This window comes from Gymnoscopelus microlampas (genome assembly GCF_963454915.1).
Source record: "Gymnoscopelus microlampas genome assembly, chromosome: 10".
Lineage (NCBI taxonomy): Eukaryota > Metazoa > Chordata > Actinopteri > Myctophiformes > Myctophidae > Gymnoscopelus > Gymnoscopelus microlampas.
Genome location: NC_139947.1, coordinates 35,812,461 through 35,839,641, shown reverse-complemented (window position 1 = coordinate 35,839,641; position 27,181 = coordinate 35,812,461). Strand labels below are relative to the sequence as shown.

General features: G+C 40.2%; 1 protein-coding gene and 1 long non-coding RNA gene across 3 annotated transcripts; one reads left to right on the top strand and one right to left on the bottom strand.

Annotated features, from left to right (window-relative positions):
- Positions 1 to 8,448: 8,448 nt before the first annotated feature.
- On the top strand, positions 8,449 to 9,383 carry LOC311054418. Its single transcript, XR_014601722.1, has 2 exons — positions 8,449 to 9,090; positions 9,270 to 9,383. It is a non-coding gene; the product is annotated as an uncharacterized lncRNA (long non-coding RNA).
- Positions 9,084 to 26,957, bottom strand: b4galnt1a (beta-1,4-N-acetyl-galactosaminyl transferase 1a). Of its 2 annotated transcripts, XM_084070374.1 has the most exons (11): positions 26,635 to 26,957; positions 24,933 to 25,203; positions 24,221 to 24,409; positions 22,372 to 22,478; positions 17,776 to 17,813; positions 17,505 to 17,685; positions 12,378 to 12,470; positions 12,087 to 12,274; positions 11,331 to 11,471; positions 10,197 to 10,434; positions 9,084 to 9,935 (listed from the first exon to the last, which is right to left on the bottom strand). In XM_084070374.1, exons 2-11 carry the CDS (start codon positions 25,190 to 25,192, stop codon positions 9,724 to 9,726), a joined length of 1,647 nt encoding a protein of 548 aa, XP_083926500.1. In that variant the 5' UTR covers positions 25,193 to 25,203; positions 26,635 to 26,957; the 3' UTR covers positions 9,084 to 9,723. The 2 variants fall into 2 exon arrangements, with proteins under 2 accessions (XP_083926500.1, XP_083926501.1); XM_084070375.1 differs by lacking the exons at positions 22,372 to 22,478; positions 24,933 to 25,203; positions 26,635 to 26,957 and having other exon boundaries at positions 24,221 to 24,379.
- Between the last annotated feature and the right edge of the window lie 224 nt (positions 26,958 to 27,181).

Sequence of the window (27,181 nt, the reverse complement as noted above, 5' to 3'; positions counted from 1 at the left end):
AACATTTCTGAATTTCTTTTACTCAAATTTTTGCTTCTGGGGGGTCCCTGGAACAAATATACATATCATTTTGGGTGGTCCTTGTCCTTGACATGAAAAAGTTTGATTATAGCAACAAAAGTTTTTTTCAAAAAACGTATGATTTAGAACATTGGTTCTCAAAGTGGGGTCCGGGGACCCCCAGGGGTACTTGAGGGGGTTCCAGGGGGTCCCCAGCTAAATGATGGACAGGGACCAAATGGACCCTTATGGGTCTGTAACTCTGAGAGTGTACAAATGGAACCAAATGGACCCGTTAATTAACATTGATTTTACAATATGAATTGGGGTCCCAGAGACATACATGCCATTAAATGGGGGGTCTGTAGCCCTAATGCATGTCAAACTGGGGGTCTTTGAAATTAAAATGGTTGAAAATCACTGCTAGAGCCGTAAAAATCTTCTATTATGGGGGTCCCTGGCTTATCTTTTCAAATGGGGGTCCGCGGGCTAATAAATGTCTATTTGGGGGTCCTTGGCACGAAAAAGTTTGAGAACCACTGATTTAGAAGACATTTGTAGAATCCCCCCAGAAGCAAATATTAGTGTTAAAAATGTTCGCTTTAAAAAGACACATTTTCAAGTAGTACCATCAACAGTAGCAGATGCTACTTTTGCCATTTTTTTTATGCTGAAAAGTAACAGTTTGGGACATTCTATGGTTTCCACCCGATAGAGACGATATTATAGTTTCATCTTAGCCTTAGATCAAGACTCAGATTTCTTATCGATTTTGATATCGATATTTAGTTTAGATCCTGCCTGAGTGTTATTTATCTTATGTTACAATTTAGCTCAGTTTAATCTCTATCCTTAGGCTTTTACATTTGTTTTGTTCTAGATATTTCATGAAATGTGAAAAGTGCTGTACTAATAAAATGACATTATTATTATCCTATCTTTGACATTCTTAACACTCTCCAAAAATAGTGTTTGTAGTTAGTTCCATGTTAAAGTCTCAAACATCTTGATATATGTATGTTACTCTAAATATAACGTGTTTATCCCAAAGCCACAGATGTTATCCCACCATACAGACCCTTTATGTTCAGTAATATATTATTCAATAAATAAATGTTTCAACCTGGTCTGTCTGAACATCACTGTATGGGTGCGTTCGAAAATACAGCGCTGAGCGCACTGGCCAATACAAAATAATAGGCGAGTGTGCTCCGGTGCATGATTTCCGAACGCACCCATACAATGGGTGTAAGTGGCGCTGTTGCAGGTGAACACCGGTATTACACCCCATGTAATCCAGGAAATACAATGACGTTCATCCACAGAGGGGATTAAAACACTTCTTTATTAATCTATACTGAACATTAACTGAACACTAACACCCCGTATGTACGGATAACATCTGTGGCTTTAAGATAATCACTTTATATTTACAATGCATAAATAAGTATAGACGCACGAGCCTTAAACACAGAACCACAAACCATTTGGTAAAGTGGCGCTGTTGCAGCAGGTAAATGTGTCCTCTACGTAATATTACGGAACACAACAGACCCGTATGGACGGGTAACATCCGTGTCTTTGTGTTTAAACACTTTATATGTTGGATTGAGTTCATTTATGGGGATTTATGATCCGTTTAAAACTACCAACAAACATCAGACTCGATCACCATAAATAATACAATCCCTGACGGGCCGTCTTGGTCCAAAGCTAAAGTAGATTTATAAACACACATGAACATATGGCAGGGTTAGATCTACAAACCCCCACACAGTGAGTGTTTAAACTTTAGATATGAATCAAACATTAGTTTACCTTCAGCAGAGGAGCGTGACATGTTTCAAGCCAATATGTTTGAAAGCACTGCCAAGCAGACTTTGTGCGCATGCGTCTTTCAAATCCGTATTTACATCCGGTCTAAAGCCCCGCCTACTGGATCCGGTGCTTTGAACACGTTCACCCCGACGTCACATGGACAAACCATTTCCGTTTTCTGACCGGATGTTTATCCTGCAGAGTGAATAGATCCACAGACTGCTTTTCACTCATCAACACTAAATCATCTTCACCTGTGCAGAGCAGCGGTGTAAAGTAACTAATTACATGTACTCAAGTACTGTACTTAAGTACAATTTTGAGTTATTTGTACTTTACTTGAGTATTTCCAATTTCCAATACTTTTACTTCTACTCCACTACACCTCAGAGGCAAATATTGTACTTTTACTTCACTACAATACACTTTAGTTACTTTATAGATTTTTAATATTATTACAAAACACACATTAAACCACTACAGTCCTATGTATACTTAGGATATTTGAAATCTACAAGCTCACAACGCGTTGTGAGCTTGTAGATCTGCTGTTTTTTTTCTTTTCAAAGCATTTTTTTTTGGAAACGTGTGAAATGGGATATTCTGAAAAATGAGTACTTTTACTTTGAAGGTTCAACTTTATTAATGTACCAAAAGGGCAAATAGGTTTACAGCAAGAGTTAGCAAAACATATTACATACATTAAACATATCTCTCACTGCCGGTCGCTGCGTGCGCATGCGCCCTGTTCCCTCATTGCAAGCAGAGGGAATCCTTTTATTTTTACTTTCAGCACTTAAGTATATTTCAATGTGAATACTTTTTTACTTTGCATATGTGAATCGTGTATATTTAATGAGATCATTTACATATTTGAATAAATCGTCTATTTAAAACCAGTATGTTTAAAAAAAATCGATTACATTTAAAATACAGCATCACAATCATTTTAACCACTTTATCCATATTTTATACTTTGGCTATTCAAAAATATCAGATCTACAAGCTCACAGCGCGTCACTTTGAGGCGGCGCAGCGAGCTTGTACATCTGATATTTTTAAAAATGTCTTGAAACATCTTGAAAATGTTTGGAACATTTTGAATGATGTTGAATTTCTTAACATAACTTTTCTCTTCTGGGGGTCCCTGGCACTAAATATTTTCAGATGGGGGTCCCTGGGCCAGGTGGTCCCTAGGGGTCCGTGGCCATAAAGCATACGTTAAAGTGGGGGTCTCTACTGATTTATAGCATCCATAATAATCTTCAGACACATGACATGTAGTGTCTGCTAATGGACACTAGATGGCGTCCAGAGTTTTCCAGTCGGTTCATGACATTGATTGATTGATTGATTGATTGATTGATTGATTGATTGATTGATTGAATACTTTATTCAGAAGGTTGCAGAGATAAAGTACATTAAGTACAGTTTAAATACAAGGTCAACTAAAATGGATTAAAAAGCTCATGAAAGCCTAATGACTTGTTTTCAAATGTACTCAATTCATGACATTAAAAAACAGACAGATAAACACTACTATGCAGAACATCAGTGGTGGAAAAAGTACTCAAGTGTTTTACTTAAAATACAGGCCTTGCAAACCTCGAACCCGCCCCGATTTCATATTGAGACTCTAGTTTGGTCCATATCTGAGCTGCAATATTTGGATATGAGAAGAAGCCTGTATGGACAGAGGAACTATTATGAGGGAAATAGTAAATATGGGATAGTAAAAGTCCAACAGAAAAGGAGGTCACTTTCTAAAACGTCTTAAAAGTGAGGCGTTCAGTAAAGACACAGAAGATCACATCAAATGATGGACATCATTTGCACATCCCCTCTGTGTCTCAGCTTGGCAAAAAACCTGGGCAGAAAAGAGCTGCAAGACCACCATACTGCGCATGCATGGACATGACGGGCCTACTGTGACGAGCCTTTACTGTGAGTTACTTGTTTACATTTTGCTTGCGTGTTTTAATTTAGCTTTAATATGGCTATCATGTTGTTGCTAGTCACGCTTGATTGGAAAGCACTTTGGATCAACGGCTGTTGTTTATAAATGTGCTATATAAATAAAAATTGACTTGACTACGGAACACACCATGGACATGGACCTACTCATTGTGCATGTGTCAAGTGTGCGTGTATGTGTGTGTGTGTGTGTGTGTGTGTGTGTGTGTGTGTGTGTGTGTGAGTGAGTGAGTGTGAGTGAATGCGTGTGTGCGTGCGTGCGTGCGTGCAGTAGGCATGAATGACTGTTACAGCAGGTGTTCTTTCTCTCTGTTGTGACAAACATGACTAGACTGTTTGTCATCAGGGATGTGCATGACTGACCACAATCCTGTAAGACTGTAAGATAAAGCAAATACTTTGTGTGCATACAAAAAAATCCATTAACATACATAGGCTACATCATTGGCTTAAATTACAAGGAAGCAATTACCTTGTATTAACATGTGATTGCATTAAGCCCCTGAGGCCACAGGCTCATGCAGTCCTATTCATTCTGTAATGCATTATGTAATGCATTGTGTTGTGTGAACGTACAGTGCATGTTTACATGTGATTAGTAGTAATACAAATTATCTAGCTCTGTCCTAACATTACTCATGCAAGAAAGGGTTTTATCGAAGCAATTAGTATATTCAAGCATAGATTAATTCATTAATTTTGGTTGGGCAGTGGCTGCCTACATAGCCATGGTTATGTTTGTCTAATTTATTTCAAACATTTATCTTCACTTCTCCGTTGAGCACCGTGAGGAGAATCTCCAGAGAATGAGCTGGAGCAGGTCATTGGAGCCGCCCGAGGCCACAGGTACAGTAAGTACTCCTGTAATGCGTCGTGTCAACTACAGTTACATATAAAATGTATGTTATTTATGTGTAAACAAATACACAATTTACATTTAAACACTGTGAGGACAGTCTGCACAGAAGACAGTGGAAGACTTCCGAAAGGACCAGACAAAATAATCTAAACTTCAGAAAGGAACTTGCGGAAAGCTCCACAAGAGGTCACAAATATATTTTGGTGTGATACACCTAAGATGGATTGTGTTATGTTGCCTCTTAGTCACCATCAACAAAGGTCAGGGGCAAGAGAATGAACGGACACCAAAAGCTCTTTTTGAGTGCCACCACTAACCCAAAACCATCCATAACCTTAAACCTTAAACTTTGTGATGGTTTTCCGTTTACATTTCCATTATAACCAGAACCACCCCTGAAGGAGGAGCTACGTCATTTAAAAAAAACTAGCCGTGAGAACCTTATCTCTCTAGCCAGGAGACTGTCTACTGTATTGCTAAGAAACCAATGAACACAAAAGTACAAGTACAGTATGACATATATACACTTATATACACAGGATATTATCCCAGTTCATAGTGATGCGATGACTCACTGCATAATGTTGCCGTGCCATGCAGATGTTTCGGCAGCTGGAAGTTATTATCTTAGCTGCTCCACAGTTCATTGTCAGAGAGCCGGAAATAGGAGCGTCAACACACAGATTCTTTTTGCAGGGGTTCTCAAACTTTTTCATCTCAAGACTCATAAGAGAAATTTGGTCTCCTGAGGGGACACACTTAATCATTTTTGGTAGGAAAAAAGCGGGATATTTATTCAATATGGATCCGCGGCCCAAAATGGGTGTTTGGGGATCACTGTTTTAGTAATACTAGGCCGATTCCCGTTGTACCCATTGGACTGTTGTCAGAGGATTTAGTGCAGAACCCATTATCATACTGTAGTACTTGGGAGTCCAGTGTATGACGTCATATTGATGACATCAGGGATCTCCATATATGGGCATAAAGGGACACAGACAGACAGACAGACAAAGAGATCTCCTTTTCTATGGGCATAAAATGGACTCAGATAAAAGGGATTCAAAAAGACAGACAGATACAGGTACAGAGATTTTTGGTTCTGAACAACCGCCGGTCCGAACCGCCGCCCTCGACAAATTACACATGCACATATACCCATACTTGGGAACTCAGATTAACCCATACCATACACATCTGCTTTTATTTAAGTTTTCTTCACAGCACTCGCATCTCTCGCGGGCGATAGGCCCCTCGGTTTCTTAAGTTTACTCATTCCTCTTGGAAGTGATATTGTGATTGTGATATTGGCTAAAGAAAACAAAGTCTGAAACAGACAGAAACACGATTAGAGAAAGCATACAGAACACACCTTTTCCAGGCAATTTCTATGCCTAAGCTCCATTGTTAAATACCGGCTACAAAGCTATAGCAGTTGTTTAAATGGATTCAGGCTATTTGGTCCAAACTGTCAATGTACAAACTAAATCCTCAGTGTTAACTGGACTCCAAAAGGTGTACAGTACAGACTGTGCACTGAGGACAGCTGACAACGATCCAGTGGCCAGTCAGCACTTTTCTTACCAAGGTCCTTCTGCAGAACTTCCCCTTCAGTCTCCAAAGTACCAAACACAGGGAAATGATCATGTTGTTTTAATTATAGTCGCTTTTCTTGACTTTGAGTGTACTGGCTCAGTAGTTGTTTAGGTGAAGTTCACCAGTGGAAGGAGGCAGACATCTACTCAAGTACTGTACTTCAGTCCAATTTTGAGGTATTTTTGGGGCGGTGTAGCCGCCCCCTATAAGTGAGTTTTGGACACCGACCAAAAAATTTGTGTACCCCCTAACCCTTCCATTGTTAATGCAAATCGATACTTTTTCCATATCAGCCAATCACATTACAGCTAGTGTCATCACCACTAACTGTAATGTGATTGGCTGACTTTGCAAATTCAGGACTGTGATTGGCTAGCGAAACACATGACACATGTGCAGCCCTATGAATAGCAGTATGGACTTTAAAAAAAGTCATTTATCCTTTTTTTAAAGTGAGTCATGTTGTGATGACCACACACCGCCTACTTCACACTGGGTGTGATTTTTTACTTTACTGGAGTATTTCCAATTTTCTGAACTTTTACTGTACTCCACTACATCTCAAAGGCAAATATTGTACTCTTACTACACTAAAATTATTTGAAAACGTTAGTTACTTTGTAGATATTATTATTACAAAACATACAGTAACCATTTCAGCCCTATATACATTTCGGCCATTTGAAAATAGCCGATCTACAAGCTCACAATGGGTCGCGATGTGACGCATTGTGAGCTTGTAGATCGGCTATTTTCAAAGATTCATATCCATTGTATCCATTTCTAAACTTGTGAAATGGGACATTCTGCATAAGGATTAATATAATTCCACTGGAGGGAGTTGAGGAAGAGGCTTGACACTTAAGTTGTCCGATGTGGCTTTACTTGTTAAGGCACAGATACTGTAGGAGGCTCTTCAAGTTCAGTTGAAAAGCTCTGCATTATTTAAGGCTAATCTATACAACGGCGTCAGTGTTTATCTGTTTATATATGCAACCTATAAGTGAGGTCTGGAATTTGCACCCCCCCAACCCCGCGCTGTGATTGGCCACCAGTGTACCCCCCTAACCCTGCACCGTGATTGGCCACCATGACTCTATTCAGGACTGTGATTGGCTAGAAACACATGACACATAGCATAGCCCTATAAATACGCGCGCACACTTTAAAAAAACACATCTTCCATCATTGTGAGCCCAGTATCAGCCCAGTATTGTGATTAGCTAGCAAGACACCGCCCACTTCACACTGGGTGTGATTTTTTAATTACATTTTGTACTTCATGTTTTGGGGTGATAATTCGATGTGTCTACTGATCTCTTGTATTTTATGGGTTATACTGAAGGAAGCTTTTATGTATCTGTGTATGTGCCTTTGCTTTTGAATGCTTTGGGCTTTGGTAGAAAAAACAATAAACAAAGTTTAAATAGTGAAGCATAGATTAGTCTCCTCGGGACTCCATTTCAGAGATATGGGTCAATCAAGGTCAAGTGTCTCTACACATGCATGCTCTCTCTCGTTATCTCTTCAGGAAAAATAAAAAACAATGTATTAAATTCCTTCATAAAAACCCCCCAAAGAAAACATTTTAACTGTCAAAACATTCCGGATCTAAGTGGAAGGTGGTCAACATATCACCGGTATAGATTAGAAATTATAACTTCAACTAAAGGTAGGTTAAGTAAACCTTTAATAAAATGCATAATTAACATGGTTTCCTTTATTAAGAACAATAAAGGTCCTCAACACATCTTTTCTGTGCGTCCTTGATGACCCCACACTTAGGCTTATTGTCCGTATCAGCCAGAGCGCCGAAGTCTATCCCCGTTTCACAATGTTACAGCGGCTACACTTACTGATGGGTGAATATAAAGATCTGTACAGCCTTTCACTAAACTAGAGCAACCTGAGAACTGACTTGTTTCACACATCACTTTGTTCCCGTTTTTTACAGCTAGAATCAACTGACTCTTCATTTGATTCACACATCATCACCACTGACAGTGGCGTGCCCAGACATTTTGAGGGGCAGGTGCTCAAGTAAATTATACTTTTTTTTGTTTACTTGGTCTGCTCTTTTTTCCCTCTACACCTATACCTCTTTGCCAAAAATAGCCGATCTACAAGCTCACAACGCCTCGCAGCGCGAGGCGTTGTGAGCTTGTAGATCTTCTATTTTTGGCTAACGTTCTCCTCAGAAAAGGGATGCTAGGTTTCGAGTGGTTATGGTAAAAAGAAAAATCATATCACATAAAGATTTGGCGGACCCCCTGTAGTAACTCTGAGGACCCCCTAGGGGTCCCGGACCCCCTGTTGAAGACCCCTGCTGTAAACTGAAAAAAAAAAAAAAAGGGCACTTCTGGTCAAGAGCGCAAAGGTGCAGGTGCTCTAGCACCACCTAGAGTCTATCTGTGCACGTCCCTGAGGGTGTGTATTACTTTGAGGGACGGGTACGGTAGTCCTCTGCACGTACGTGCTGCTGTACGTCCGTCTGGTGCGCCGCAGCTCCTGACTGGCAGGTGAGAAGCAGCGGCAGGTGATTCCAATGTGTATCAGATGAGGTATGTGAACTCACGCAAGTCCACATATCAACCAGTAGAGGTCAGCAGTGACAAGATTGCATACAGGTGTGTGGGGAAATCAGAGAATTGGCATAGTAACTAAATAAAAAAATATATGCATGTTGAGGTGGGGGAATGCCCAAATATACACATTTAATAGCTCTGAAGACCCACAGGGGAATGCCCAAATATACACATTTAATAGCTCTGAAGACCCACTGGAAAAATGAATGTCCCCGAGTGACCATCAATAGTGGAACAGATCTGTAGTGAGACTCTTAAGTTCATTACACACCGGCGATTATGCGAATATACGCAAAATTCGTACTCGGTCCGAATAAATAAAAGACGCTTTTTCGCTCCGCGAAACTGATGTGGAAGCTTGCATTGACTTTATAAGGTTTTAAAAAAAAACATATTATTCGCATGAAAAAAACGCCCCGGTGTATAAGGACCTTTAGCCTCCAATACCTTTTCATTTCACGCATGGAATTCAAAAGCTTTCAAGCTTCAAAGTCATGTAACTATTACCATTTACCCCTTTACTCTTAGAGTAAATATTGTGGAAGATAAAAGGTGTAAGATACACATAGAAAAGAGGATACATGTCTTTAAGATATACCGTAGGTCTTCTTACCATAAAACATGATCATGACCTGTCAACATACAGGTGCAGTAGACATAGTCCTCCAAACATCCTCCTTGTTCACTGGCAAACTTCTTGAATTTTTATAGAGTCATAATAAGCTATGTCATTTCATGTGCCAGTACAGTAAACATAAGCACATTCATCCCTTTTCAATCCAATACAATACCTAAAAGGGTGGATTGCTCATTTGTAAACAAACAACAAACAACAGTACATCAACAAATTAAAAAGCTGCAGAAGGAAAAAGGTGAGGAGGGGGTCTGGTTTCAATTAGCCGACATGCACTTGAATCTATTCTTGAAGTAGTACACTTCATCACTGAGTTTCTGAAGATCGGAGGAGAAGGTGTAGCGGAATTTCTCATAAGCCTTGTCATTGTCCGTTTTAGTCCAGGGAAGTTGGATCTTCGATGCATGACTTACAACGACATCACTGCAGGAACCAATGTGGAGGGAGCCCAATGCATCGATAAAGAACTCTGCAGGGATAGAAGCATCCTAAGTATAGACCAACTGATAGCTTTCATCATAGGAAGCTGCCGGTAGTTGCTCTAAGTATGCAAAGATAAAAACGACTCCTCAAGAATATTCTCTTGAATATTTTTGTAGTATCACTGATTATACATTTTGCCGTCAGCTCAGCTGAGATTCATTGCAGTCAATAGCATCATCGCTATGTATAGATAATAGCTTACACCTGATACAGCAGATAACAAATAATTCACAGATTACAGACTCACCTAAATGTCCGCGGCGTGCCATGCGGGGGTCAAAACCCACCTGCCGCACCTTGTCTGTCCTCGCCAAGAAAAAGTTGATGACTGCGTCGGCCACCACACAGTTGGGGAAGCCCTCGATGGTGTGATGGTAGCCTTGCCTAATGTGTACACAGTCACCCTCCTCTCCCCCCTCATCCACTGAGATGGTGTGACGATATGTGGCTGTATAACCCGTCACCTCTCTCACGCCACCAGCGACCTGGCACCACAAACACAGGAAATACATTAGTATTGTAGAAGCAGAACACTCAAAAACACTCACACACTCAAAAACAGGCAAGGCAAAAGAAACACTATAGACCAGGGGTGGGCAGCCTTTATTTCCAGAGGGCCATACTGACTTCAATAAAGTGAGTGAAGGGGCCATACATTTCACAACAATAATTTTCAATTACAAAATGAAATGTTTTAACTGAAATTTGTTCAGTTAAAACATTTCTATTTTTTACAACTGTACTGTATCACTCTGGTGTACTTTGGCCTTACAATAAAAACTATGTTTACTTACATAAAACAATCCACGTCAATGCCTTATAAACTTTTAAATGATCTCATATGATATGCACCATTCCATAGGTCACTGATAAAACACATTGCATTATGTTATAAATACTATGGACTCAAGGTTGACTGTTTCACTGTTTCACTTCTTTGACTTGGCGGGCCAGATTGAGATGGTCAAAGGGCCAGGTCCGGCCGCCGGGCCGTATGTTGCCCATGTGTGCTATAGACAGTAGACACATGTAGAAAGATATGCTGTATACATCTACAGTTATATGCAGATGCAAACACAATATATGTGCGCGCACCACACACCACTCACGCACTGGGAGGAGGCCACAGGGCAGACCAAGGACCAAATGGGGTATTATCTCTCCATGCTGGTCTTGGAACAGCTCAGGATCCCCCCAATTCGGAAGATAATGGGGATAGGGAAGCCTGGCATATCATCTTTTGAGGGTAATTTTGTTTACCATGTTTCGCAAGGCTGTTGGATGTCCAACAGCCTAGCTGTGTATAATGTGCACCAACTCATATTCAACTAAAAGGGTGAAAGGGAAAATGCACTGAAGTATATTTAACAGCACTCCTTACCAGGTCTAGTGTGGTCTTCTCCAGAATGTCCACCATCTTCTCCAGCTTGGTGCTGGCAGTGAAGAAGAAGTCATCATCCACCCAGAGCACATACTTGGTGCTCACCTGTGACACGGCCAGATTCCTCCCTGCAAACCAGCCCTACAGTATGTGGAAGGATGATGTTTTAATATAAACCCATTAAGATCTAAAGGAAACATTCAGTCTAAATGTCCAGTTTGCTAATTCACAACTACTGTGCCAGATAATCCCCACACCAAGAGAGTAAAAAAAAGAAAAAACGTTTCAGTCATTATTCAGTCCGACTTCACTGTAGCTAATAGTAGCCTTTTCATAAATGATATTTGTACTTAGGCTGTCCTGAACGTTTATAATATTTAGAGAAATGTAAAGTTTCAAATACAAAAGTAGTAGTAGTACTTGTGAATTAGAAAACTGGACATTTAGACTGAATGTTTCCTTTATCCTCATCTTGCGCTAATGCACGCTACTGTTTTGCCAGGTCGACACAGGAAAAGGCAGCAATCCGGACGACCTTTGCTGTGTGTTTTTTCTTTTTAATCTAAAATGACACAGATGCTTTCCCGGTTTGAATGTGTTAACACATACACAAACACTTTTACACACACACACACACACACACACACACACACACACACACACACACACACACACATGCAAATGAATACACAAGTACTGTATGTATTCAAATTGTGCCTTGTTACAAAAGTGATTCTGCAGAGCAGGTTTCTGTACCTTTCCATATGGCATGATGTAATGTTCAATATGAGGCCCGGTGACGGGTTGGGGGTGTTCATTGTCATCTGCTACCACTATGGTGACAGTGGGGTAGTACTCTCGTATGCTGTCAATGAGTTCTTGCAGTTTATCATAACGCAGGAAGGTTTTGGTGGCAATGGTGACCAAGGCACTGATGTTGTACTCTAAAATTGAAATGAAACAGAACCCATAAACTTCCTCAAAAGACCTTGTGTGAAATGAACACCAACATTTAAATGTATGATGGTGATATGAAAATGCACATACCTCCACTGGATCCAGAGTTGTAAAGCTTTGGGATGATACTGTGTCCGACTTTAATGGTGAAAACTGAACGGTGTCTGTCAGTTGCAAATTGAACTACAAAACAGAGCATGATGATAATGAATTGAATCTAACTTGGTTTAAGAATGAATTCACAGTAAATGTTGATGAAATAATCAATAATGAGAAAAAATAGAATGATATATAATGCATACATTCAGTGTACACACATACTGTACAGTACAACAGTTTCACATGCAGGTTTTAAAATATACCAAAATATATATATTTGCAAATGCACATTATTATTGCGAGAAAAAAACAACAACAGACGATCCGGGCACTCAGCAGTTAAAAGGAGGAACAGCCTTCAACTGCCAACATGTTTTGACCTCAGAAGGTTGTCATCAGGGCCGAGGTCGGAAAACATGTTGGCAGTTCCCTTTTAATAAATGAAGGCTCCTTTTTATTCCTGAGTGGCCTATTCGTCTGTTGTTTTTTCTTATCTACGTTTCTTATGCTTATGTATCAAGCATGTCAAAGCAGACCTGCCAAGTCATTTCAAATTCATGTTAAAGTAAAATTTTCATTTCTAATTTGTAGATAATGGTCTATAGAACAATTTGGCTCGAAGATAAATACACCAGATTGAAAAAAGAAAATGTTTTTGCCCCATTTCCAAAATGGCCAAAATCGGAATTATGATGTTTTGATAAATTTCTTAATTTTCCCACAATTGCTGTGTAATATTTTTTTCCCAAAAAATTCATTTCAAGTTGTCTTCTAATTTGAAGATAAGGGTCTATAGAGCAATTTTAGTTGAGTGTCAAGAAACCAGATTGAAATGTTGTTTTTTTTACCCATTTTCCAAAATGGCAACAATCGAAATTATTCTACCTGTACGTCAGATTTCCAAAAATCTTAACGCTGAAGGCAAATTGTGTTAATTTATGGCATACATGGTTTTAGGGGTAATAAGGGATCCAAATCTGCTATATGCCCAACTCAGAAATGGCTCAGAAATGGCTGGTAATGGCTCAAAATGGACCATTTAAAGATGACGGCCACCACTATGCTTAAATATATTTAAAACATATACTTTTGACTAAACCAGGTATAAACTGGATTGCATTTTGCTTTATTGGGTTTTCATATGGGGAATACAATGGCATATTCTGATTAGAGATCAAATGTGAGGAAGGTGCTTATTATTGGGTAAATTGACATTTATTGGTGAATAGGTTTTCCAACCAACTTTATCCCATGACATATCTGCTGTACAATAAGTACTTACAATATATGGATTTGAAAAGCTCCCGACCTGGGGATTGAGCTGGGCCATCAGGTGTATAGGGAAGATGGGCTACTCAGTGGGGATACAGTGAAGAGACATGGCCTATTATGGGCCAGGGTGTGAAGGTTGGTGCAAAGCTATCAGAACCCACTGTCTGGATGAGTGTAACAGGGCTATGGAGCCCCTCAGGTGGGTAGAGGGGGGTATGGAGTGGGTGGTGGGTTTGGAGGTAATAGGGGGTCTGGTTTATGAGTTTAGTGAGCCTAGGATGCCCCTCAGGTGGGTAAAGGGGAGTATGGGGGTCACTGGATAGATCCCTGGGCACTTGGCGCATGGAAGATCAAAGTAATGGGGGACCAAGAAAGCACTCCATCGGCTGATTCCCTTTCCCATCTCATAACAGCTGCCAAAGAAATAATGCTGTAGAGTGGGGCACTTGTGAGCCCAGGAGGAGTGCTCATAGCCGGTTAGAGAGAGTGATATGTGAGTCGGTTGCTCCTGATGGTGGTTCTAAGAACTCCATGTAGTGCATGGCTATGCGTAAGACCGACAGAGGTGTCCCTATGTCGGTCTGGATCACTGGATACACTCATCCCAAGTGGACCTCCATGCGGATCTGCTCGCTCCTCCTATGCCCAAGATAGGTGCTCGTGGGCAGACATAGGTAGCGATACAGGTCAGTCCCCAGTGGTGTCAGGCAGACAAGGATATCCCTATGTCAGACTGGCTCACAGGAGAGTCTGGTTGTTTCTAAGTAATATTACCAGAGGTCATCAGTGACTTATCATTATTGCATGGGCTGTAACAGGTGAATACAGAAAGCAATGCTTGTCTGTCCGATAGCAGCAGGGACATGGCCCCTTGTGGGACTGGAGGTTGGTTACACTAGGATCATATGGAGGAGAATGGAGCACAGGGCATCATGGACTGTTCACCTTTCCCGTATAGACGGATTTCCGCGCGACGTCATCACAGAGCAGAATGCGCAATCTGCGCATGCCCGGGTGAAAGGCGCGTTCGAAAATACAGCCCTGAGCGGCAGTGAGCGCACTGGCCAATACAAACTAATAGGCGAGTGTGCTCCGGTGCGTAATTTCCAAACGCACCCCCTCCTCTGCGCGGTCATATTCCTCTCATGTTTACTAACAGGAAACCCGTCTATAGCTGTTAAAAAGCTCCAGATAAAAAGCAACAAGCTAAGGTAAACACTATCCCTGCTACACTACGCCTCTACCCATTCCTAGACACCCAGTAGACACTGTAAGTTCTGACAATTCTGCACTGATCTCAACACCCTCTCCAGGCCCATAAGGGGCCATGCCTCTTCACTGTATCCCCACTGATGAGCCCATCTAACCTATACCCTTAATGGCCCTGCTCAGCCCTCGAATCTGGAGCTTATCAAAACTGTACAAGGGAGAACGGGGACAACCCAGGACTCCCTGGACTTCCAGCTGTCACGGGTTCCCCAGGTTCGATTCCAGGCCAGGTCAGCATATGTGTCGATGAAATGAAATTTGTCCCTGAGCAAGACTCTTAACCCCTAATTGCTTACAGGTTCTCATTGGAAACAAGACCGCAAGGACTTTCATGAACGACCTGTTAAAAGGAATTATCCTTTCCCTTAAGCCTAATTTGTTCCAAATTGTTTGTAATATCCCCTATAAATGACAATTTCCCAATATACGTTTCACACTTTCCTCACATTTGAGCTCAAATCAGAATATGGGATTGGATTCCTAATATATGAAAACCTAAAAAGCTAAATTCAATCAAGTTTCTGCCTTGTGTAGTCAAAAATATGTTTTACGTAATACATTTCAGCATAGTGGTGGCCGCCATTTTTAAATGGTCGATTTTGAGCTGGGCATAAAGCAGATTTGGATTCAGCACCACTTAATACCCCAAAAAACATGTATGCCATAAATTAAAAGAAATCCTGCCTATATTGAAAGACATTTAACATGCTGTTCTGGAATTATTTATCTTAAAATGGAAAGTAATACTAATAATAATGATAATAACTAACTATTTACATAGCAAGACACTGTAATGTTAGTTATTCAAGTAGATGGCTAGTGGAGACAAAAATGGAAATGAATGCTATTCCGACACATACGTTAGCGCATAGACCTCTTCTGACTATTCTTGTGGAAATGTGCAGATATCAGAAGAAATATTGCTTCTTTGGGCAATATGTGTGAAGTACCAGTTGCTACTCCTGATCCTAAATCCATAGATACCTCATTATGTTCATATTGGATAATCCAATCAAAAGTTATAACAGTTCCCATATTTTTCTATGGCTGGTGTGGGGTTGGGAACCGCTGACACCCCCTAGAGGCCATTTTCTTTAACTGAGTGCTTGACACTTGAACCAGAAATGTTCTAAAGACCCTTAACTTCATTTTAGTAGTGAAAACGAAACTGTCACATCAATTTGAAATTAAAACAACAAATTACCCATACTCGGTCCCCTACTATTTTTGTCAATATAAGCCAATACTGGAAAATGAAATTGATTCTATGGGTAATATGCTTGAAGTACCAAATGCTACACCTGATCCTGTATCCATACATATCTCATATGTTCAGATCGGATAATCCAATCAAAAGTTACAACAGTTAACATATTTTGCTAGGGCTGGCAACTGCCGACGCCCCCTAGAGGCCAATTTCTTATCTGGGTGAAAAAATCTTCGACCAAAATTGTTCTATAGACCCTTACCTTCAAATTAGTAGTGAAAATGAAACTTTTACATGAATTGTAAATGAAAATAAAAAATTACATTGACACGGAACCCCACTATTACCAGACAGGTTAAACAGGTCTCATTTCATGAACATAAACATTAGGGTGGGTATAGTGTATGTTGGTGGGGGGAGTGCACTTTTTGTGAGTGTGTGTGTGTGTGTGTGTGTGTGTGTGTGTGTGTGTGCGCATATATTGTGTTTGCATCTACATATAACTGTAGATGTATAAAGCATATCTTTCTACATGTGTCTGTAGTGTTTCAAAATGTTTTGTTCCAGGGACCCCCCAGAAGCAAAGATTTGAGTTACAAATGTTGGCTTAAAAAATATATACATTCAAAGATTTGCAAAAAATGTCAAGATTTGCAAAAAATAGCAGATCTACAAGCTCCTAGTTTCGCGGTCCTGTGTGGTCGGCGACTGACTTCTTAGAGGGACAAGTGGCGTTCAGCCACACGAGAAGGAGCAATAACAGGCTGATATGGCACTCGGTGGCGCACTATGAGCTTGTATATCTGCTATTTTTGAATAGCCAAAGAAATCTAAAATGACACAGATGCGTTCCCGGTCTTAAAGGGTTAATATATTGGTTACTGCTTGCACAATACTCCAACACAATCAGGCACCCAGTTTTTTCCAAAAATGTTAACACATTTTGTATATCGTCTCTGTCGGGTGGAAACCACATAAGTCCAAAACTCTCATGTGTCCAAACATGTTTCGAACTTGTGGATCTGCTACTTTTTATGCTTTTGTGTGACGCTGTAATATGATTGAATAGGGCGTTAATTTACGAAAAACACAAAAAGTTTAAAAATGGAGGTTTCTGCCCGACAGCGACGATATCCCTCTTTCCACTAAAAAAGGAAATATTTTCATTTCATTTCAAAAGGGGAAACAGCTGGCCTGGACCACTGGCGTAGCTCAGTGAAGCCTGCCAGCGTGTCGCGGGTTCGAGTCCCGATCCTGACGGCCTCTGCTGCATGTCATTCCCCATCTCTCTCTCTCCTGTCAATAAAGGCATAAAAGCCCCCCCCCCCCAAAAAAAAGAAAGAAAGTGAAACAGCTGGTCATACCCATACCTGAGTCTGATGTCTTAGGGTGGAACAGCGTGTTGGTGTAGGTGACAAACTGCAGCTGCCTGTTCAGACTAGGGAGAAGGGGACTCGATATCACCATACCCTTTTCTCCGGCCCCGATGACGGTGACGCCATCCACTGTGGCAGCCACATCAAATACACCCAGCGATGCGGTCAAGTTCACCTGTTTAAAATAATAGACCTTAATGTTAAAGTAATAGCATGGCTAACACAAAGTACACAAAAGAATACAGGGCTGGATGTAAGACTTTACCATGTGTCTAGATCTTGGGTTTTCTTTGAGACCCAAACCTATATAAGATATAACATAGAAAGAAAAAACATATATCATTAGAGAGTGCCCAACAGAAAGATCAACACATTATATTGTGGCTGTCAGGCAGAACCTTGCATCTCCACATTTCAACTTTTTATGTGTTTTTTTTCCCGTAAATGAATGCCCTACTACCTACAAAAGTAGCAAAAATAGCCAAACTACAAGCTCACAACGTGCCGCGATGTGACACGTTGTGAGCTTTCAGATCTACTAGTTTTGAAACACTTTGAAAGTGATAATGAAAGTGTCTAAGAGTGTGTGTGGGTTTTATAAGTAATGAACCAATGAAAAGTATTAACAAGATCTTGTGACTAATTAATAACTACATTGGATTGCAACACATTAAGAAACACATTTGACCTGATTGCTATATCTTTCAAAGAACAAAGTAAGGTGCTGTAAGCACGTACTGTAGGAAGTGTTGTAAATAGAGATGTTTGAAGGCAAGATTAATTCAAGCTCTCTTTCATTTAAGTGCCACTGTGTATCAACATGAGACAAGTGTAGACAAGCACAGTTACAATGTCATGCTGGCACACAAAACACCTAAATAAAAAACAAACTCCAAACTAATGTCATTGGCTTCATTTATGTTTACCCTTCTATGTAATGTCAAAATGTCGGCTGTGGAAAAAGTCCATTGTCCTCCGGCATGTGTGACAAGTTGAAATGTCATTAAACTTAAAAACACACACACACACACACACACACACACACACACACACACACACACACACACACACACACACACACACACACACACACACACACACACACACACACACACACACACACACACACACACACACACACACACACACACACACACACACACAAATCAGATAAAACAAAGTTCACACTACATGATTTCAGTGCTGATTAACCTCTCACTGACATTTTTGGAGCTCACTGAACAAAGCCCCGGACCGGGGCCAAATCGGCATTCGCCTCTGATCGACACTATTCTCCACCATGGGTGTGCATATTTGGCCATGGTGGAACCTGTGCACCCGCTCTGTAGCAGGTTTTGCCAGTGGGGTAACCGGGCATCCTTTGAGGGGATAATAACCTTTGTCACCCGTGTAGCCTACATTAATCACACCAATATGTTTGTCACGGTTGGAATACTTTTTAAATATGAAGAAATGACTAGATCAATGCAGTGAGCTCTCCTGGACACGTGTCCATACCCTGCAGTTTTGCGTCGCCGAGGCCACCATGCAGCCTCGTTTAGGAGAGACAGCCTGGCAAGGCTGGCATCACAAATGACCTGAACCTTCATGAAATTCTAATGCTGTACTATATATAAGTGGGTTGACTTGGTTTATGATTAATTGTCATAAATTGCACAAATTATTATCCTAGAGCCACAAATGCAGAGGGACAAATTATATATTAACTGGGATAAAAGAGCTGTAATCATAGCACAAATAACATTGATATATTTGTTTAAAAAAAGAAAGAAAAAGAAACAAATTAAACATTTGGTGATTACAACAACAGAAATCGTGGGCCTACCACTTTGAACCCCAATTCTGCTGTGCCTGATTTGTACAGTAACGTGTAGGATGTAATTTGATACATTTTATGCTGTCAACTTATATAACACTAGTTGGAATCTGTACAGTAATGTGCAGTATGCTATTTTACACATGGATGGACAGACAGACAGTGCTCTCACACGTGGTATTGTGTAATTTTCAGTGTCAAATGTTCTTTCGCATGTTTTCGTAACCCGACAGACTTGTCTGAGATGCGCTCTGGTGAAGTTCACTGATAAGGAATGAAGTGTGGAAAGTTGAAACCACAATGTTTCAAGACACCCAATTTACAACGACTTTGAAAAGTGATGCAGTGTGCCTGCCATGAGTATAATAAGTAAGGTAATTCTCTCTCTTTTTTTATGAATGATCTACTGCGTCAGGGGTAAGTCTTGGATCAATTGTTTATGTCACACATTCACACATTAATCCCAATAGAGCCTGGGTTTTTTCCTCATTCCAAATCTCAATGAGGAAACATCTGTTCTCTTTCTTCCCCTTCTATAGAAAAAGCATTAATGAAGGACATGATGCAAACCTGAAAAAGAGAAAGAAAGAGAAAGATGGATGTTTCCTCATATGAATACCTGAAAAGCTGAAGAAAATGAAAGACATATCTTTATCTAATGAGGAAAAGCCTGCACCTTCACTCTAGTACAAGAGAAATACAATCATAGTTCCTCTTATGCCGCCGTCACCATCACCCTCCCCCCACCCTCTCTGCTCGTTGCAAGCCGCTCGGTACCGCTCTCTCTCTCCCTCGCCGCTGACTATAGCTTACCTGTGTAAAGTCTATGGCTGCAAGAGAACAATAGCCTGCCGTTGCCTCGCTGCTTGCAATTAACATACTAGTTCAGTGAGTTCACCATGAATGAATGACACTTACGTCGTCATTCACAGCATGAATACAGTGGTCGGGTAGGTAAAGTAGCCTATCACCATAAACCTGAAAACTGAGGACTAAAAAGAAGAGACGCTGCAGTTGACTCAAACTGCTGTCCAAGAAAAATCGCAAGAGAGATCGCTATTTCTGAGTTCAAGGGCAAGCCTATTTGTCTAATATGCAAAGAGTCACAACGTCAAACAACACTATGAGACGCACAAAGACAAATATATACAGGAGGATGTAGAACGAACTAGAAAAGTGTGCTGCTCTGAGCACAGATCTTCACCAGGCCGGGTTGCCTACCCAGACCCTGAGATTTAGTCATAGCCAATTGGAATGGAATCAGAAAAATCAGACTGATACATCTTGATCACATGACTCCAGAGATAATGTGAAGAAAGGTTTTACTTACTAAATTTCATTTCATTTTGAAATGTAATTGTTCTACTTTAAAATGGTTTATTGGGGGTACTTTTTTCTCTTTTTCCATTACATTACAAGACAATCACACAAAATAACAACAACAAAAGGACTACACAAAATGACAATAACAAGGAGCACTACTCCTCTCCAGGTTCTTCCATTAAATTGATCGATTATTATTTTTGAAATATTGTATAAAACAACCCCACACCTCCTGAAACATATCTTGTTTGTCCTTAGGAATATATGTACTTTTTTCAGAGGTAGACATGAAGCTAGTTCCCTGAACCACTGTGCAATTCATGGTTTGTCCAGCCTCTTCCAGGATAATGCTATTACTCTTTTAGCTCGTTAAAGACAGATATCTATAAACATTTGTTCATTGCGCCTTATACGGTGTCCAGCTGGATAGAGGCCGGTGGAACTCTATGAGACTTGGCCTGTCCTTTGTGCCGGTAGCTATGAGGATCGAGGCACATGATCAACAAACTAATAACTCTGAAGTAGCACCAGTACAATACCGGACTCTCACTGTCTCTGACACTCTAGCATTGAGGCTGCGTCGTAATAACACTGGTGTTTCTAATCCTCAGCAGTAAAATGTATTGTTGGGTGTGGTTATTGTACTCATTACACTAATGAGAACGTAAAGATATCAGGGTTTTATGATTGTTTGTACTTTGCTCAAGTAGTTGCCTAAGCTTGGGGTGGGATACTGCGTGCGTGCGTGTGTGTGTTCATAGTAGATCGGGAGGTGTTACATATACGGATACATATCCGTCATATATCTGTCTGTCTCTTATATGTCATCATGATTTGTGTGCGTGGGAACTCATTTTTAAATATAAATATTCGGCTGAATATAAATATTCGGCTGCACCAATTTTATGTAATCCACAAAAGTGTGACTGTTAATTCCTAACTTGCCTAACTTGATGCACGTCAGTGACACTTTTTATCTGCCAGAGCATTTAGTTAGTAAAATAGCAGGTAAAGCAAGCAGTTTCCACACCGCAACAGGAGTATGACACCACAGTTATGATTGCGCTCTGTGGATTAGTCTATACTGTTTGTATTCTGTTTGCTTATGTTTTTGCATCGGGTGGGATACTGTAACAACACAGTGACTGAGTTTTTTGTTCTGCGTACCGTAGGCTAGTGTATCACTGCCCTTGCTGTATCTCACAGTACTTCCAGGGTTGCATTGCTCATGGGACGGCCTAACACGCAGTGCAACAACCTTTTTGAACATATCAATTGTCCATTGTGTGACATGTAGTGTAGGTGTTAAGCAACGTGCACGTCACGTCATTAAAATAGAGTGCAACCACATTCCAATTCAGCAATGCAACACTGAGTACTTCTCTCACTCTGTATCTGTACCTTAACCGCTGTGCTGCTTCTGGTGACTGACTCTCCCCCGCGAGATCAATAAAAGGTCCATCTATCCGTCTATCTACTGTAACCATCTATAACTGATCAAAGATTAAGACTACCCCTGGTGCAGTCGAGTTGACAGCAACAAAAAAATATTAATTAGTATTCTCACATCTTCAACCACTGATGATGTTTAGATTGTGATATTAAACTTGCATTCACTTTATTTTTTTTTACTTTCACATTTAACTTGTGTTTATATTTTATGTCAACAATTACAGTGCATTATTTTCCATGTAAACGTACCTGGAATAATGATGGTTTTGAGGGGGCGTACCTCCACCCCCTGGGTGGGGTACTGAAGAGGACTGTTGGCCTCAGCAACAATAAGCATGTCTGATGGAGTGTAGGTTCTATACACACAAAACCACATTGGGCAGAACATTTATTCTGTCCTACCGCATCGCTAGGAAATAAACATCTTACTGCACACTGCAGCTAATTAAAATAAAAGATTTCCTGTAATCTCTATAAACAGATATGCAGATGAATGCAGGTTTTTGTGTTCTGGTTTCTGTCCGTATTGACCAATCATGATTGAGTAGGCTTTGGTCCCTACGGTTAGCATCGACTTGACATCGGCCTGACATCCCCACCCAGAAATATCAGGGGTTTTTTTAATTCAGATTTTAAACTTGACCTCCATGCGACAAAAGTTGTCCAATCCCGTTTTTATCAGCTATGTAATATATCCTGAATTAAATCATTCATGTCATCCACCGATCTGCAAAAGGTTCTTCATGCATTCATCTCATCGAGTCTTGATTAATATAACTGTAACATCAGTGGTGGAAAGTAATGAAGTACATTTACTCAAGTAGTGTACTTAAGTACAAATGGTATTTTTTACTTTTACTTGAGTATTTCCAATTTTCAATACTTTTACTTCTACTCCACTACATCTCAGAGGAAAATATGGTACTTAATCCACTACAATTATTTGAAAACTTAAGTTAATTACTTTCTAGATTTAATGATTTAATATTACAAAACATACAGTACATTAAAGGTATGGTAAGTGATTATTTCTTTTGATTTTTTTGTTTTTTGTTATAAAGGTTAAAGTACTATATTCTGATAGTAATCATTGCTACGGAGCATTTGTATGGTCACAGGGGTCTCTCCAGCTCTTTAGTAAACAGAATATAGTACATTTTCAGGTAGGTGACACATTTTAAGCCAATCAGGAGAGAGCACTGAAAATGCATGTTCTGCTTAATAAAGAGCTGGAGAGACATTGGAGACTCCTTATATCAGTGGTTCTGAAACTTTTTCATGTCAAGGACCCCCAAATTGACACTTATTAGCCCGCGGACCCCCATTTCAAAAGATATGCCAAGGACCCCTATAAGAGAAGATTTTTTTTACGGCTCTAGCAGTGATTCTCAACCATTTTAATTTCAAGGACCCCCAGTTTGACATGCTTTAGGGCTACAGAACCCCATTTAATGGCATTTCTATCACTTGGACCGCAATTTCTATTGTAAAATCTATGTCAATTTAACTCTGAGAGTGTACAAATGTACACTCTCAGAGTTACAGACCCATTAGGGTCCATTTGGTGCCTAATCTATCATTTAGCTGGGGACCCCCTGGAACTCCCTCAAGGACCCCACTTTGAGAACCAATGCCTTATATGGACAGGACACCCTATAGTAACGAGTACTATCAGAACATAGACCCATTTTGCAATTATTTGAATAATAGCAAATCACTTACCCTACCTTTAACCACTTCAGCCCTATATATACTTCGGCTATTTGAAAATAGTAGATCTACAAGCTCACAACGTGTCACAAAGCGATGCCTTGTGAGCTTGTATATCATACATTTTGATGGCTGGTGATATACTTTTGTACTTTTACTCCCCGACTCACTCTCCCCGTTTCCTGTCTCTCAACGACTGTGAACCATCAATAAAGGCAAGAAAACAGGGAAGGAAAAAAAAAAGAAATTCAGCCTTTAACTGACTCGATTAACCGTACTTTATTCACTGTAGGCCTACTGTTTTTATGTACAGCACTATGTAAACGCTGTTTTGAAAAGTGCAATACATGTAATTATTGTTAGTATTACATCAACTCTTGTATCTTACCTCCTTCTGAAGCCATTGTACTCCTGAGATCTGCGAATTTTCACCCCCTCCGGGTCTTCATTGTTGCCCAAGAATGAAAGTTGGAGGTTCTGTGCCCACACACGCGGAAAGAGTAGGTGGGAGTATGGTAGACGACTACGAATGGTCTCCTTCTCTGACTCACATACGCACATATTCAGTGCCAGCTGACTGAAATGCAAAACAACAAGACAAGTTTGAGCACAGTGCAAGATGTTGAGCTAAATACTTCCTCATATTATGACTGAATAAGACGTGTTTACACCTGATGGCTCTATAGCAGTACGTGGTTCCCAAACTTTTTTAGCTCGAGACCCAAAAGAGTTCGGGACACAAAAGAGAAATTTGATGTCTCCCCCCGGACCCAAACTAGTGAAAATAGCAGATGTACAAGCTCACCACCACGTCGCAGATCTACTATTTTCACTACTTCTTACATGTTTTGTTTGTTTTTTCTAATTCATAGATTTAATTTATGAAATTATTTTAAAGATATTTGAATTTGTTTTTAATTCAGGATTGTTTTGAAAATCTGATGAGAATCTGGGGGTTCTTGACATGGAAAAAAAAGAAAAAAAGGAAAAGGAAGCAAGCCCAAATAAGCAACTACAAGTGTATTGACGCGCGCATGCGCGCGCACACGCACACACACACACACACACACACACACAAACACACAATAATCAAAACACACCCTGCCACGCTGTCCTTTATGTGATAAAAAATATCAGGATAGCTGCTGAGAGCGTCTTTATATGTCTTCTCCAGAAACTTCTCAATGGTGCCCCCATGTCTTCTTCTTCCAATGTCCACTGTTGAGTGGTCTCCAGGGAGCCACCAGTGGTAGAGGATAAGCAGCACTCCGCTGACCAAACTGATTCCAAGAACCTTTCTTATTGAGGTGGATCGCATTTTAAAAAAAGGATGCAATGCAGTGGAACAACAGGGTCTCATCTTACATGGATCTGCAACAACAAAAAATTAAAGGGGGGGGGGGGGGGGGGACACAAAGCATCAGATCCATTACTGATATTTTTATTTCAGCAGACATTCTTCCGAGTCTTTCCCTTGTTATTATCACAGAGCATTTTGGAATACAAGAGAACTGGAGTGGGCCCAGGAGATAACTGGTCTGTATCTTTATCTTAAGCATTACGTTTAACTATTTCATTATGTGTCCTTAAGTATTGTATCTATGACTATGGCTGACCAGACATCCCGACAAATTAGTGACAGATACAGTGAGGACAGGTGTGCACACAGTAACCAGTGCCCAAGCACCGCCTGTCTGACTGTCTTCATAGGAGAAAGTGTCCTTTTTTCTTTTTACTCCTACATCATTTCTTTCATGTCTATCTCTCTTGCTGAAACCTCTCCAAACTGCTCTAATAATTCAATACAAGGCCGGAGGCTAATGTACATTATTTTGTATCCCCCTCCTGATAAGTCTGAATAACACTGATAAGCAGTGTTTTTTTTGTTGCAGGAAATAGGGACACTGGCATGCTCAACCCAAATGTGTTTTATGTGTTTCTGAGTAAATGTTTGACCAAAAGTAATTTGGGTGTGTTTGTAAGACAGTGGTTTGAAGCCACTGTGCAACAATTTCCTGCTATATTTCATGAGAGGGAGGGGGGGGGATCTGCTCAGTTCCTGACCATATTTTTGTACAGTAGGAAGTTGTCAGATATTGCACAATCATGAATTCCGTTTATTTTCATAATAATTACTGTGTCCATATATATGCTGCAGTATATAGGCATATTTCAACCTGATCTATAAGCCAACATGACAACTCCAAAATCTGCTTCTTATAGTCAATTAATTGTTGCAGTGTTATTTAGAATACCAAGGAAATGTATAAATAAATAGCTATTCTACTCTAAATGTATAGTTAGTAAGGAATACTTGATTTCTCCAAGAAAAGTGATCAAGTGAATGCAACTGGTGCAGTGGTGCTGAATAACATTATACACATGTGAAAATAGCATGAAAGGATAGAGTAACCAACACTGTTCAAGTGAGCTTAGCACTGCTATAGATTCAGTATAGATTCTATACTGTACCATATAATATCCCAAATCTAACAACTGCTAGATAAAACATTATAGTCATAGCAGTCGCCATACATACATTTACTCTGCTTTGGTAGAGTAAACAGGGTATTTCTTAAATGTTATAGTCCTATTTAAATTAGTTGGACTGAACTGCTAGCAGGCCTATGGCATATGATAACGTAAAATCCTATCCAATAATCATTCATTTTACATGGTAGCTAAACAGACGCTAAGTGTTGTTTTTTCATCATTGCTCTTGATAATGGAATTAATTGTCACTTTGTCACACACATACAGTCATGGATCATCTTTAACCGAATAGAAAATAGGCTTACTTACTGTTGATGCGTAAAAGTGTATTTCGTGCGTCATTTTGATGATGAAACCTTTCCGTTGGTGGTGGAGTTAAAGCGACAATTTAGAACTGCGATAAAATTATAGGCTATGGACATTCAGAGATTCAAAGTTAAAGTCCTCAAGAAGTCCAACCAGCAAACAAATCAAACCCTCTAAACCTGCCTATAATAGGCTACTGGCCTCGTGCGGGGGCGCGAGCGTTTTTTGGCGTCATATTGAAAGTAAAAAGAGTCATGTTATACTGTGTGGATCACATACAGACGCTAGCCGTGGATCACAAGACGGTCATCTGTCATGACCGTCATGGATGAACTTTAATAATGGTGTTTGCACTTTCTCCCTTTTTGGCCCGTACATCTACATAAACGTTCAGATTTCAAATATAAAGTGCTGACCCCATGGCCACGGATGTTACAATTCTGTTCTGGTCCTCAGAAATATCCATATCTTCCATATTGTTAAACAAAAAGCATTTTAATCCGATTGGTGGCCATTTTCTCCGTATTTTCTCATGCTTTCAACTACGCGA